This window comes from Pleuronectes platessa, chromosome 11 (genome assembly GCF_947347685.1).
Source record: "Pleuronectes platessa chromosome 11, fPlePla1.1, whole genome shotgun sequence".
NCBI lineage: Eukaryota > Metazoa > Chordata > Actinopteri > Pleuronectiformes > Pleuronectidae > Pleuronectes > Pleuronectes platessa.
Window position 1 is genome coordinate 3,478,105 of NC_070636.1, and position 12,738 is coordinate 3,490,842.

The 12,738-nt window shown below is 43.4% G+C and overlaps 1 protein-coding gene across 3 annotated transcripts; it reads right to left on the minus strand.

Annotated features, from left to right (window-relative positions):
- Positions 1-4,145: 4,145 nt before the first annotated feature.
- LOC128450593 (RNA polymerase II-associated protein 3) lies at positions 4,146-12,265 on the minus strand. Of its 3 annotated transcripts, XM_053434146.1 has the most exons (19): positions 12,116-12,265; positions 11,862-11,908; positions 11,072-11,159; positions 10,592-10,743; positions 10,319-10,396; positions 10,185-10,235; positions 9,874-10,086; positions 9,668-9,781; positions 9,536-9,625; positions 9,354-9,435; positions 9,177-9,267; positions 8,953-9,094; positions 8,676-8,780; positions 8,053-8,155; positions 7,771-7,960; positions 7,524-7,598; positions 7,139-7,241; positions 6,681-6,739; positions 4,146-6,578 (listed from the first exon to the last, which is right to left on the minus strand). In XM_053434146.1, exons 1-19 carry the CDS (start codon positions 12,141-12,143, stop codon positions 6,437-6,439), a joined length of 1,953 nt encoding a protein of 650 aa, XP_053290121.1. In that variant the 5' UTR covers positions 12,144-12,265; the 3' UTR covers positions 4,146-6,436. The 3 variants fall into 3 exon arrangements, with proteins under 3 accessions (XP_053290121.1, XP_053290120.1, XP_053290119.1); XM_053434145.1 differs by having other exon boundaries at positions 9,536-9,781; positions 10,319-10,393; XM_053434144.1 differs by having other exon boundaries at positions 9,536-9,781.
- Between the last annotated feature and the right edge of the window lie 473 nt (positions 12,266-12,738).

Below are 12,738 nucleotides of genomic sequence, written 5' to 3' on the forward strand. Positions count from 1 at the left end.
AACACTGGTGCTGCTGGACGGGCAGAAAATGTAAGAAAGGAAGTATCGGCTACCAGAGCAGAACGTGGATAATCAATCATCTAGCTTTATTTTTTTAAATGACACACACACGAAACTGAAGGAATAAAAACAGAGAGACGTCAAATTGTAAAGACTCAGAGATTCGAGGGTTCTGGGCGATGAGGGACAAGTTAAACGTCTCCTGCTGCTCTATTCATGCGCCGCTATATTCGGCTAAACGTTCCGAGACATATTCCAGATTGTTGTGAACACAATCTCCAGCTGTGTTCTTCACATGTGAAAGACAAACTGATTTTCTGTATCTTTAGTCTGTATCTTTACCGGAAGATTAACGTCCATAGAAAACCCATTGGGTGACATCAGAGAACCGGCCGTCCCTGTGATGGCAGCAGAGCAAACAGCAGCGCGGCCTTGTTTGAGTTTGCTTTTGTTCTCCTTGAAAGAGGTCGGACTCCAACCTTCTCATTTGCCGCTGGGTTTATCTGCTTTCACATTAAGAGCCACAAAGCGCTCAGGGGAGGTTTTCTATAATAGAACAGAGCTCATCGATTCTTTTCTTTGCTCTTATCTAAAATGTTAATCAATGACCCCGAGAGCCGCTGGCTTCACAGTTTCCTCAGACGCTGCAGAGGATTTTCTTTTATCTGGTGAGTGACTCGAAAATCTAACTTGTATGTTTTCAAGATAGAGATCGTTCAAAAGGAAAAATACGCCCTCAGGAAACCGGTTGTTTCTTTTTACGTAAATAAATCAAATTAAGGCTTCTGTCGTTATTAGCATCAACATTTTACTTTCAAAATAAAGGTGTCATTCAGAACCTGATGGTGGCGCTAAGGGAAAAGTCGGAGGATTATCAAAGTCGGGAGGATTCATCATCTGAGGATCACGAATGTTTGAATGTATTTCAGTCTGGATCATAACAAACCAATCCTGCACCTCCACAGCCACACACGGTCTGTAAATGATCATCATCAAATATTTAAATGGTTGCCTGTTCATTATTTTCTGATTAAGCACATTGAACTTCTTCGGCTCCAAACGTTAACAGTTGCTGCTCCGTGTCCCCCCCCCCCCCCCCCCCCCGAGCAGGAACCCTGGGTAATGAAGATATCCGTCTGCGAGCTCCTCTGCTGCAGGACGCCCAGATGCAGATGGAGCCTTTCTGCTTGTTGCTCCTGGAAATCATCCGTCTCCTAATCTGTGCATTAATCACAATCAGAATCGTCAGGTGTCCAGTGGGATCCAGTGACAGCTGCGATGGCGAGGGTCTGTTTTTAAACCAGGGGGAACTGGGAGACTGAACTGGGATGTTTGTGCACGACTGGGGCAATAAAAAAAACCTGCAGGACACGATCACCAAAACTGCAGAAGGAAAGAAATGAGGTTTTTTTGGTGCAACTGAGACGCAGAGTTACAGTTGGAGTTGAGGGGTGTGGGGGGTGGGGGGGAGGGGGGTAAACAGTAGATTTGCCCCTGCACAGAAACCACAGAGGAGCCCCTGCAGTCCATGTGCTCGGCTGAATGATGATTAACTGTAATTACCTCGGCAGTACCTGGCCTGCGTGCCAGGAGGCAGCCCGAGATTAATGGGGCTCCGCTGAAAACGGAACAAAAGCTCACATTTCAGAGGTAATGAATCGCTCGGGCACCAAGGCGTCTTCACACGGAGCGCCCGGGCCCCCCCCCCGCCCCAGGGGAGCTTCATTACAACGTGAGGAACTGATGGATCCTCTGCAGCCTTTTCAAACAGGGGGCGAGCAGGAGGAAGTCTTAAATTGTCCCAGACATCCTGGTTGCTCTACGTCCAGAGGAGACAAACAGCCTCCTCAGTGCTTCTTAAACACTGCACCTCAAACCGCCTTGTTTGCTCAATAAAGCTCAACGTGCTGTAAACCTGGTTAAGTAATGAAGATAAACTTGACGAGGTTGATGCCTCTGAAGGACTGAAGGACAAAGACCTGCAGTGAATCACCGATGGGTCACATGCTCATAAGCACCAGTGCTTTCTAATGGACGACTAACGCAGCCGACACGCCACTCAGCTCTATCTGCATCCACGGAAGCAGGTTTCACTCGTACAGGAAGTGCACAGGGTGGTGAGGTTTGCCTGGAGGCCAAGAGTTTTATTACAAGTGTCTCCTGTTATAAATCACTGTCCGAGGGGATAACCTGCAGATTAATGGCGACATTATTTGGTTGTGGAGGTTAATTTACGGTTGTGGAGAAACGAGGGTGAGGAAAGCCCGGTGGACGGCGTGTGAACGAGGCCCCAGCGGGTCGCAGCACCAGGGGATCTGCAGGAACGAGGCCCGGTGATGTATGAGGAAACTGCCGTCAATTATTGGAAGTCAAACTGCTTGAGGCAACAATGAGAGGATTTACAGGCCGCAACATTTTTCATGCCCTTACACACGCTACCTCAGGACGTGTGGGTCGATGGTGAGATGAAATACAAAGCACACGGGAGGTTTGAATGTTTACAGCACTCACAGCCCACATATGTGCCCCCCCCCCCCACCCCCCTCATGTAAGCACATGGAGGCAACGCAGGTTGAGACGTGTCCAGCTGTGCATCACGTTCTGTGCAGCGCTGCCTCCCAAAAGCCCAAAGGTCTGTTTCTTTTTGGTTTTGTTTACAAGCCTCTAATCACGTTAATGACACCGAGCTCACACGCAGGAAACTTCTCAATCGATCACGAGCAAAACAAAGTGACAACGCTGAGTCTGTGTACGTCCAGGGGAGATGAGGAGGAGATGAGGAGGAGATGTGCGAGTCGACCTTTAAGGTGCCATTCATCAGGGAGGAGAACAAAAGGGAGTCGGAGCCATTATCCTCCCCGTCGCCCGACCGTCTGCGTGAGAACAGGAACACATGAAAACCTGCACCGGGAATAATGTGTTCCACTTAGAAGACACACAGGGAGGTACATCACGTATACATCGTGTACACACTAATAGAGAAACAACCTTTATATTACAGCGGACTACAATTTAAAACATGTGTTGTAGTTTTTTGTACTTCTTCTCAGACGTTTTTCCTTTTTTTAAAGTTTAATATTAATCTATATTTCCCTTCTTTTAATCTGTTCTCATCTTTACCTGCTTTTAATTTTCTCTGCTCGTGTTTCTTTGTCTTATTTTCATTTAAATTCCCTCATGTGGTTTATTTCCTCTTTTGTACAACACTTTGTTGAGAGAGACTTGCAACAATAATGTAATAATTGTGTTGACGTGATTTATTATGACAAACTGCTTTCAGACAAACTGCGGATATGAATCTTTGAGAAGGAGCTTCATGTGAGAATGAGAATCTCCACGTCAGCTGCTCCGGACATTTTCTCAAACGTTTGATTCCCAGTAAAATGTTTTTACTTTTGTTATTTCCCTCGTTTGCTTCATTTCCTTTTTGTGAAGCTCGTGGTTGGAACGAAATATATGAACAGTTGTTGAACGGTCATTTGAATGATCCATTAAACAATTCAATTAACATAAAGACCTGTGTTTGAACAGCAGGATGAAGGAGTGACACATTTCTCATCCTCTGTTTAACAGCAGACGACCGGAGTTTGTGAAGCGGGAGAATAAAGACGTTGGTCCTGCTCGGCTCAGAGTCTCCAGCAGCAGGGACGACAGTGTGGACAAAAGACGAGACGTCCATTTATCTTCCCTATATGACCCTGATGCAGATGAGGAGAATAGAAGCAAGCAATCAATTCCTTAATTGGGTTTGTGCTTTTCTAACTTGTTAAGGGGGCGTCTGTCTGGATTAAAAGGGAAGGTCAATTTCTCATTGTGACAATTACTGTATTCATCACACAGTGCAACAAAGGGATCCAGCAGAGTCGGGCCGACACTGAAGCAGATGCCTCCTCTATTGTGTGAGTCCTTCCATCACAACATTGTGTTTATCTCACTGTAACCTCATCACGACACAACACAAAAGGTGTGATCCACAATGATACATCTACACTTTGAATGAAGCACGTTGTGGGGTCACTTTTTATTATTGGTGTTTTTTGAGACACTTCTGGTGAAACTGTTGACAGTGAGGAAATCTCTGATGAGATAAGTGACTCATCATATTTGTTTAGAAATCACTTTGGTGTAAACACACAGAGGCCAACTCCAAGTTAAAGTCTTTAATCTCCTGAAGTTTAGTCAAGTATTTCTTACATTTATGATAAAACAAAACAACCTTAAGCAAGTATTTGAAATAGGAATATTCAGAAATCCAGCAAACGGTCTTCAAGACCAACAATAACTGTTCTGTCACCAGAATCTGATTAAAAAAAAATTGCACATTGTTGCAAAGAAATAAAAGATTTGGACCATTTTAAGTTTTAAATCAGAGGAAAAGCTCAGACTAATCAGTTCACATTAAAAAACTACTCAGACTTTGGCTGAAAAGATTTTAAAATGCAAGGACAATGTCCCTCCAAGAGTTTGTGGCTGAATAAAACTGTGGTGTGTCCAGTGTGAAGTGTCCCTCCTTTAAAAGAGGACAAGCAGCAGCCCTGCTGGGGACGTTCTGGGGTTGGAGTGAAGACATGTGGAGCCCAGCAGCTGCAGAGGAGCTGTTATTTTGGCTTCCTGAGAGAATCAGACTGTTGACACCCAGCGTGACTCAGCTTCTGCCTCTCGTCACATCAACAGTTTATTTACCAGCGCCGAGGAACCACAGAAATTAGAATAAAAATGAGATTACGTGTCCCCGCGCTCACAGAGATGCATTCAATTACCCCGGCTGAAAAACTTCTCTTGAGGGGGGGGGGGGGGGGGGGAAGTGTGTGGAGGATTTTTTTGCTGCATGGCCATATATCAAAAAGCAAAGAGTGGGAGAGCAACCTGCCGTGTCAGCTGGTTCATTTCTGTCCCGGTGTGTTTCTCTGTTTCCTTCAGGGGGAGAGAAATCCGTTAAAAGCTCTTCAGACCAGGCGGCCCCCGTTTTACAAGACACGTTTAATCTTCCTGGTGTTTGCTTTGGTTAAGTCAGGGATTGGAGCACAGAGCGGCGGGACGTTGGTTCCTGCCGGTCTGTGAACACTGAGCTCTTATCAGTCTTTATCTGCATTTGAACAGGCTTCTAGTGGGGCAGAGCCGGGCCGACCAATCAGATTAAATAAAAGGCCCTTTTTGCAAGTTGGTGATATATCAAGCACATGTCCCAGTGCTGCCTGCGGGTTCAGGCAGAGTTCATGTTATTAGTGTTACAGGCCTTTCATGCTCTCAGATCCCACACAGATCAAAAGGGCTTGGTGAGGTATGCCACCATCGGCCAATTACTGCCCACGAGTCCAGCTGCTCGGCCCTGAAGGTCCAGACCGAGCACTTTTCACAGCTAAACGCCAAAACCTGTTCCCTCCAGAGCAAACTCCCTTTCAGGCGATTATTCAACTCTTTGGGAAGATTTTTGTAATTCACACTCCAGACGTTGCATAACCGGAGTCATAGGAGTGATCCTGATCTGCTCCGAGTGGAATAACAAACCTGCCGGGCTGAGGCGGGTCTACAGTGAACAGCCTGGAGGCCGAGTCAGGGAGGCCGAGGAGTGTGAGGCTCAGGAGAAGCTTGTGTGAATGAAATCTTCATAACTGTGAAGGTCTCCTGACAGAAAGACACTGCAACAGGATACTCAGCTGCTGCCGGGATTGTTCTGGTAATGCATTGTGGGTAGGACAATGAAAAACGTTCTCATTCTCCAGTCAGGCTTCCTCTGACCTCGTGGTGACGTCCCAGATTAGGAAGATTTGCACGATGAGGACTGAAAGATTCAGAATCTGTCTTTAGCCTTGAAACCGACTTTATATAATTATTAGTGTTTGGTCTTGTAAGATTGGACATTAACACACTTGTTGTTGAGGCTTTGTCTTCCCACCCTGAACAGATTCACCCACAAGTCTGAGCATTTCAAAGTTTATAGATAATCGACATAACGACTTAACTGACCCATAGAACACATCAAACAAACAGTGTCCCTGCAGGTTACTGAACAGATTCAAAACTAAACACGGCTCCTCAACTGGGCCAAAGCAAAACTTCTCAATCACAGCCTTTAAAAGGAAAGCAGCACAGTTTGTTGAGGGATAACAGTGATGCTGCCACCTAGTGGTGACTAACAGTCCACAGAAAAATATCTTATATCTCAAGTTTAACATTAAGAAATGCAATTAAGAAAAGATTGAGTGATTGAACAGAATCTTAGAACAGATAAGAGCACAAATCATCCCTGATAAAATTTCAAAGGAATGCCCATAGCTTGAGGTGTGTTGAAGTAAAAAGGCACATACAGTGAAAATATTAAAATCCAAACACATTCTCTTTTCCTGCAGCTGATTGTCACAAGAGCCACATCTAAAACCAGAACAGTGGCCCCCCCCACCCCCAGAGTCAGACCTCCAGAGTCATGTTTGATTTCCTACATGTTGTTGAATCCCAGTCGACTGGTGAATTTCTTACTGTCGATCTTCTTGTGCTCAGGGACGTGTTTGAAGGTACAGTCCTGCCTCGTGCAGCCGGTGGTCCTCCAGAAGAAGCACTCCTTCTTACCCAGACTGCAACTGCGAGAAAAACAACTCGTCACTGGACGGCTTAATTTTTTCATAAGGAGTAAAAAGCAACACAGTGGAACTAATCAATATGATGTAGGATTGTTCTCTTACCCGCTTTGGCCTTTGACGGAATATCGCACATGGAGCACGATCCCTTCCAACACCATCCCCTGAAGAGGAGACAGACAGTTTCACATTTTAACGGCTCTTTAATTCAGCAAAGTGAAACTCTTTGTGGCCTTTATACGAACAACTCTTCTTCACTATTTAACTACTTGCATTATGTCTTCTGTGTAAAAGAGCAACTGTTAAACTAGGGGTTGCTGGTTATTTCAAGATTCATCACTCCAGCCATTACATTTTTCATAACAAAGCTTATCCAACAACTTCTTTCCAAAACCAGTTTAGTGTTTAAAGTGACTTGTGAGGGGAAATGTTCCTGTTATTCTGATGGCTGGAGAATTAATGAACGTTCACTCTCATCTTCGTCCTGCTGAGTGTTCATCAGAGGCCGAATCCTGTAATTTGCTGATGTTTAAAACAGTCCTTAAAAAAAAACAGGGACATACATCAAAACACTGGATGGCTCTTTCACAGTCTTCCAGTCTGGTGTAGTTCACAAAGGCACATTCGTGTTCCAGCATTATCTTGATGCTGTAGATCACTCCAACTCTGAGGAAGACGAAATGGAGAGTTGTGAGTAAATCAGTCGAGGACACTTAAGCTGAAATATATATGATTTAGTAGAGACTGTGAGGTTCTTCTTCTACAGTGGTTCTACGGCACTTGACTGAACAATTGGTGCCGTCAAGCTCATTATAATCACATAACAGTAGTGGATTGAAATGTTCTTTGTTTAACCTCAAATATTTGACTGAATCTCAATCAAATTCACAAGAGTTTGAACAGAAGCCTGTCGAGAGGCGTGAGGAAGCACAGACTGTGGAACCTCACCTGCTGAAGAGCTCATGAAGTGAAGCGTAGGTGACGGTCGGAGCCAAGGCGCCGACCCAGATGGAGTAGAGCTGCCTTTGTGCAGAACAGAAGAGATACAAAAGAAAAAAAAAAAAAAAAAAGTAAATTATACTGCACAGTGGGAACAAACAGGCAAATCACCCTTTACTCAGAAATGTGATCAGTGCACGTCTACATCTGGTTCTTTCAAATTCAGTTCAGATGTTTCTACAAACACTGAACTTACGGTTTCACAGAATTCCTCGGACGAGGAGTCGGCGAGTGAGACTGGGATCTGCTCTGCAGCGGAGAAGAAGTCAGAGGCACTTTGACCGGCTGCGCTCGAGAAGGACTGGCTGAGGGGACGGCTTTAGACTCCTTTCCATCTTCTGCCTGCAGCACGCGTTCGTCTGCATCGTCCCGGCTGGCACCGGCACCTGAAGAGAGCCAACAGTCGAACCGCTCAAGCTACAGGACATCGTCAAGTTGTCTTCACGGATTTCATCTTTTGGAAACACGTGACATTTACCTTGGGAAGCATCGTGTGCAGCAAACAGAGCTTCAGTAGCTTCCTGCAGCGTGGCGTGGTGTTTCAGGGCCTCGTTGCACTTTGCCCAGCCGAAGCCCATTTCCTGAAGAGAAAGTGCAAAGACAAACTCTCACACTGACACGACACCAGCAGGCAGACGTCAGGGCTACAGCCTCACACAAAAGAAGTGATTCACTAATATACATGCAACAGAAAGACAGTAAAAAAACCATGGACTTAAATATTATAACGCACAAGGTGACAAAAAGCCAATTTGAGCAAATGGGTTTTCAGTGAAGCCGAAACATTGAAAATATATCAATATCCCATATATTTGATTATTTCTGATACAGAACTAAGACGCTGCGTGCACAGACGCATTAAAGCTACAACAAAGATCTAGAGGAAGACATGCGGAAATCCAACTAGTGAGTTCAATTTAACTTAACAGAGGAAACTTAAAAAAAATTTTAAAAAACTGCTCGAACAGCACTCTGTTTAAAAACTCAGTGCTAAAGCTGGAAAGCTTTCATCCAAGCATTCCAGGTTTTCAGCTCCAACACAAATCTACAAACTTCTTGTCAAAGTCAGACTTTTCCGAAGCACATAATAAGTTTTCCTACCATGAGGTGCAGCGTCTGTGCTCGTTTTAACTCTTGCTTGGCTTCAGCACTGGATCGGTCCAGCTGCAGAACCTCCTCATAGACCAGCGAGGCCTCGTAGTATCTCTGCACAGGACATTAAAAGCAAGGAGGACTTTAAAAAACACACATTGCAAGTGAAGCTGCTAATGCTACAGGTGTTGAATCTGTGAATGAAAAGACGACATTACGAGTGTTCTGAGCATCTGGATCTAAAAGCACAGATAGAACAACGAGTGTTACAGGAGCAGGGATTCACCTTGAGCCCACACAGAGCTTTCCCCTTCCGGAATAAACCTTTTATCCAGTTTGGTTCCATGCTGAGCGACAGATCAGCATCTCGCAGAGCATTTTCAAAGTGCTGCATTCTTTCATAGCAGAGGGACCGATTTCCAAACAACCTGAAACATGATAAATGATTAGTAGACGCTGCTTGTGGGTGCTGTAATACAAGCTGCACTGAATTTATTTCCCTGTTCTCACCTATATTCCCGTGGGTTGAATTTAATGGCGTCAGTAAAGCATTCAATCGCATGCTCAAACATTCCGGAAGCCGCCAAACGATTCCCTTTACCTGGAAGGACGGTCGCCACCTGGTGAGTTCGGTGCTTTCACGTGTTTGTTTAACAGCAAAGTGTCAGGAAGGAAAATATAACTCACCAGCCAGATCTCTGCTTATGTTTGCATACTCCTCTGCAGCTGTAGGCGTGGTTTTCTGTTGCACGTTCTCTTTTTGTAATTGCTAAAAAAAAGTCAAAGTAAAACATCCAATTACAATTTCAGCCTCTTATTTTGAAAACATTATACAAAAACATAAAAATGTATGTTTTCATTGCTCCCACCTCTTCATTGGGCTTAAGTCTCCTTTCCTTTTGAACTTCAGGATCTTCCACAACTTTAGGCTCCTCCTCCACAACTTTAGGCTTCTCCTCCACAACTTTAGGATCCTCCTCCTCAACTTTAGGCCCCTCCTTCTCGGGCTGCAGAACTTCCACTAATTGGTTTTCCTGTATTTCCTGTGAAGGCTTCTGGTTACATGTCTCCTCGGGCATCGATTTAACAGCATACGACTTATTGGAATCCAACTCCTGTGGGCGACAAGACGAGGTTGTTGTTTAAGGATCCTCATTTGTAGAGTGACCTCACACAACACAGAGAAAAAAGTACATTTGTCACAAACCTTTTCCTCCTCCTGGTCTACTTCTTCGTTCTTATTAATTGTAGCAAGATTTTCTTCTCTATTATTAACGACGCTCCTTTTCTCATCTCCGGCAGCTTCGGTTTCATTTAGAGTTTTAACACGTTCTGGGGATTTATTTGCTTCTGTATTATTGTTAGTAGAAGGATTTTCTTCCTGAATTTCAGAGGAGTCAGACTTGCCTGGTTCTTCCTCCTGAAATGAAATCAGAGCAGCCATGAAACAGCTCCGCAGTCTGGATTAGAGTTCTGAACATTTAGACATTTTAGCAATATTACTAACAGAAGACTTACTGGTAAAATGCCTGTATTCTCCTTTTCTGATTGTTTCTTTTCCTTTCGACGCTGGAGCAGAAAGAATGAAATCTGTAGTGAGACATTGCCGAAGAAAAAACAACAGCATGAATCTGAATCACGTGAACACTCACCATCTTTTTACGCTTGTTCTTCTGCCTTTTCTCCTTGGATTGCTCTTCTTCTGCTTTCATCTCATCTTTATCATCCTTCTTGGGGGGGAAAACAAAAACGTGTCAAGTCTTTTACCAACAAATTCACCTGAATACAATGTCTTAAATAAATATATAGATAAATAAACTACTGTTTAAACTTCTTAAATCTGTAAAGAGTATAAAAGCACCAAAAGCCTCCAGCTACAGCTGTCACCGCTGCAGAGGCATGAAGATGAAAGAGAAATGCTTTACCTTATCAGTGCTTTTTGCTGTTTGTGAATGAGGCTCTTTAGGCTGGTGAGCAGCTTTCTGTTTCTTAAAATAATCATCTTCATCATCATCATCATAATCGCTGATGTCTGAATATGAGAGGTCTTCTTCGGGGAAGAAGGGCTTAGTTTCATCTAAAAATTAAAAAAATACAGCATATGAACCATGAAACACATTTTTATCATTGAACGTAACAGTGTGAACAATAATACAATCAAAGTACTAATGGTGATGAGTAATAAACAGGATCTATATTCGATTTCTGCATCATTTACTACAACTGCACTGTCTCAGTGAACTTTGGACGTGTCTTTACTTCTTTATTAGCCTATTGATAAATCCTGGTGATTAAAGTATTGCACAATCCAGGTCCCAGTGCACATTGAAAACCACGTCACCAGTGCACCACCCAGCCCTGGTTAAAGGTATTATCTTTGAGAGTCAGTTCAGAAGAAGCCTTACTGAAGACGCCGGTGGATAGGATTTGCATGAAGTGATCGGCTCCTTGTATGCGCACCATCTTGGACTTTAAAAAATCTGCCATGGCTTCCTGAAAAGGAATTAGAACAGAAGAGAATTATCAGTCACTTGAAATGCACAATTCAAAAGTCGTGGCTGAAACAAATTGTTGATAATGTGGAAGAAGAGAAATTCCTTCATGTCCAAACCCGGGGGTTGATTCAGAGGAGTTTTATATTCACGGCGCACTGGAGACACAACAAGGTAAAACCATTGTGTGTGATGGTTCAGAGGTTTTTTACCACAACATGAAGGCGACCTGGACAGGCTGACTTAACATACAGGGAAGTTGATGGAGAGATTTAAAACAGGTGTCTGTCAACTATGTAAAACAGTTGAATGTCAGGTAGAGAAGAAGGAAGTTGACGTCGATGCAATAACAAAATAAAATAAAAAGTAAATTCCTTGCATGAAAGAAAATGAATCATCAATCTAACAACAACAAAAACTATTCCAACTTCATTTAGAAGAAAACAGAGGAAGGAACCAGTAACAGACGTTTGGGTGTGTTAACTCAGGCCACAACACAGGGCTGACATTTTCATTCTATTCTATAAATGATCAGGAGAAAACATTCCTAACACGTTAATCAACAACAACAACAACAACATGATAATTGTGTTGTGGAAAGTGGACCTGACGACGTGTTACCAGCAGGAGACAGCAAACCAGAAAGACCAGTTCGTGTTCCTCACTTCCCAGTAAACACACAACCCGTGTGAATCCCACTCACCTGTAGCATTGAGGCTTTTACATCGTCTGTGGACGCGTGAGCGGCACCTGACAGGAAGACAACAGGAGCCAATTAAAGACGTGTCATAACAGTAAAGTCACAACGCCAGCTAGCTAGCTAACTGGTAAGCCAACAGGTAAGCCAACTGGTAAGCTAACTGGTAAGATAACTGGTATTGCTTGGGCTGGGGCAGTTCGCAGGAATAGAAACTCAACGCTAAGCTAACAAGCTAACACAACTACAGGCACTCATACCTTTACTTTGGTCCTTCCGTTCCGCCATGACGCTGTTTCTGAGTTTAACGTTAAATTAGCTTGTTAGCAGGCTGTTACTTTCACCGGTCACTTCCCCTCTGCTTTTTCGCGTTGACTTTAAACCCAAATAAACAGGTTGTTAAACCCGCCCCTCCGAGAAGCGACAACCAATGAGCAGGCTTCGTTCTGCTTCAGGGGCTCCGATTGGATGTCTCCGCCTGTCAGTCACAGTAAAGAGGCGGGGTTTGAATGCAGAGAATGTGATATGAGTCATTAACTGAAGAAACTGGATTATTTTATTTACATATTATATTATTCTGTCATAATAGGATTATGTATATTATAATAGGGTTGCTATATTATAATAGGAATATTATTTTGTTTTATTTCAGAATGTTTTTTTCATAATGTGAAGGAAATACTGGAGAGTTTTGAACTTGATACACAGGAGTGTTAGGATCAGCCATAATATAAAACAATTATAATAATCAAAGGAGAAAAAGTTTTCTTTCCCGTCTTTATTTCAAGAATAATGTCAAAATGTTGAGAATAAATAAATGAATTAAGTCAGAGATAGAATGTCTGAAGTAAATTTGTACTTCTTCTCACTCCTCTTCGAATAT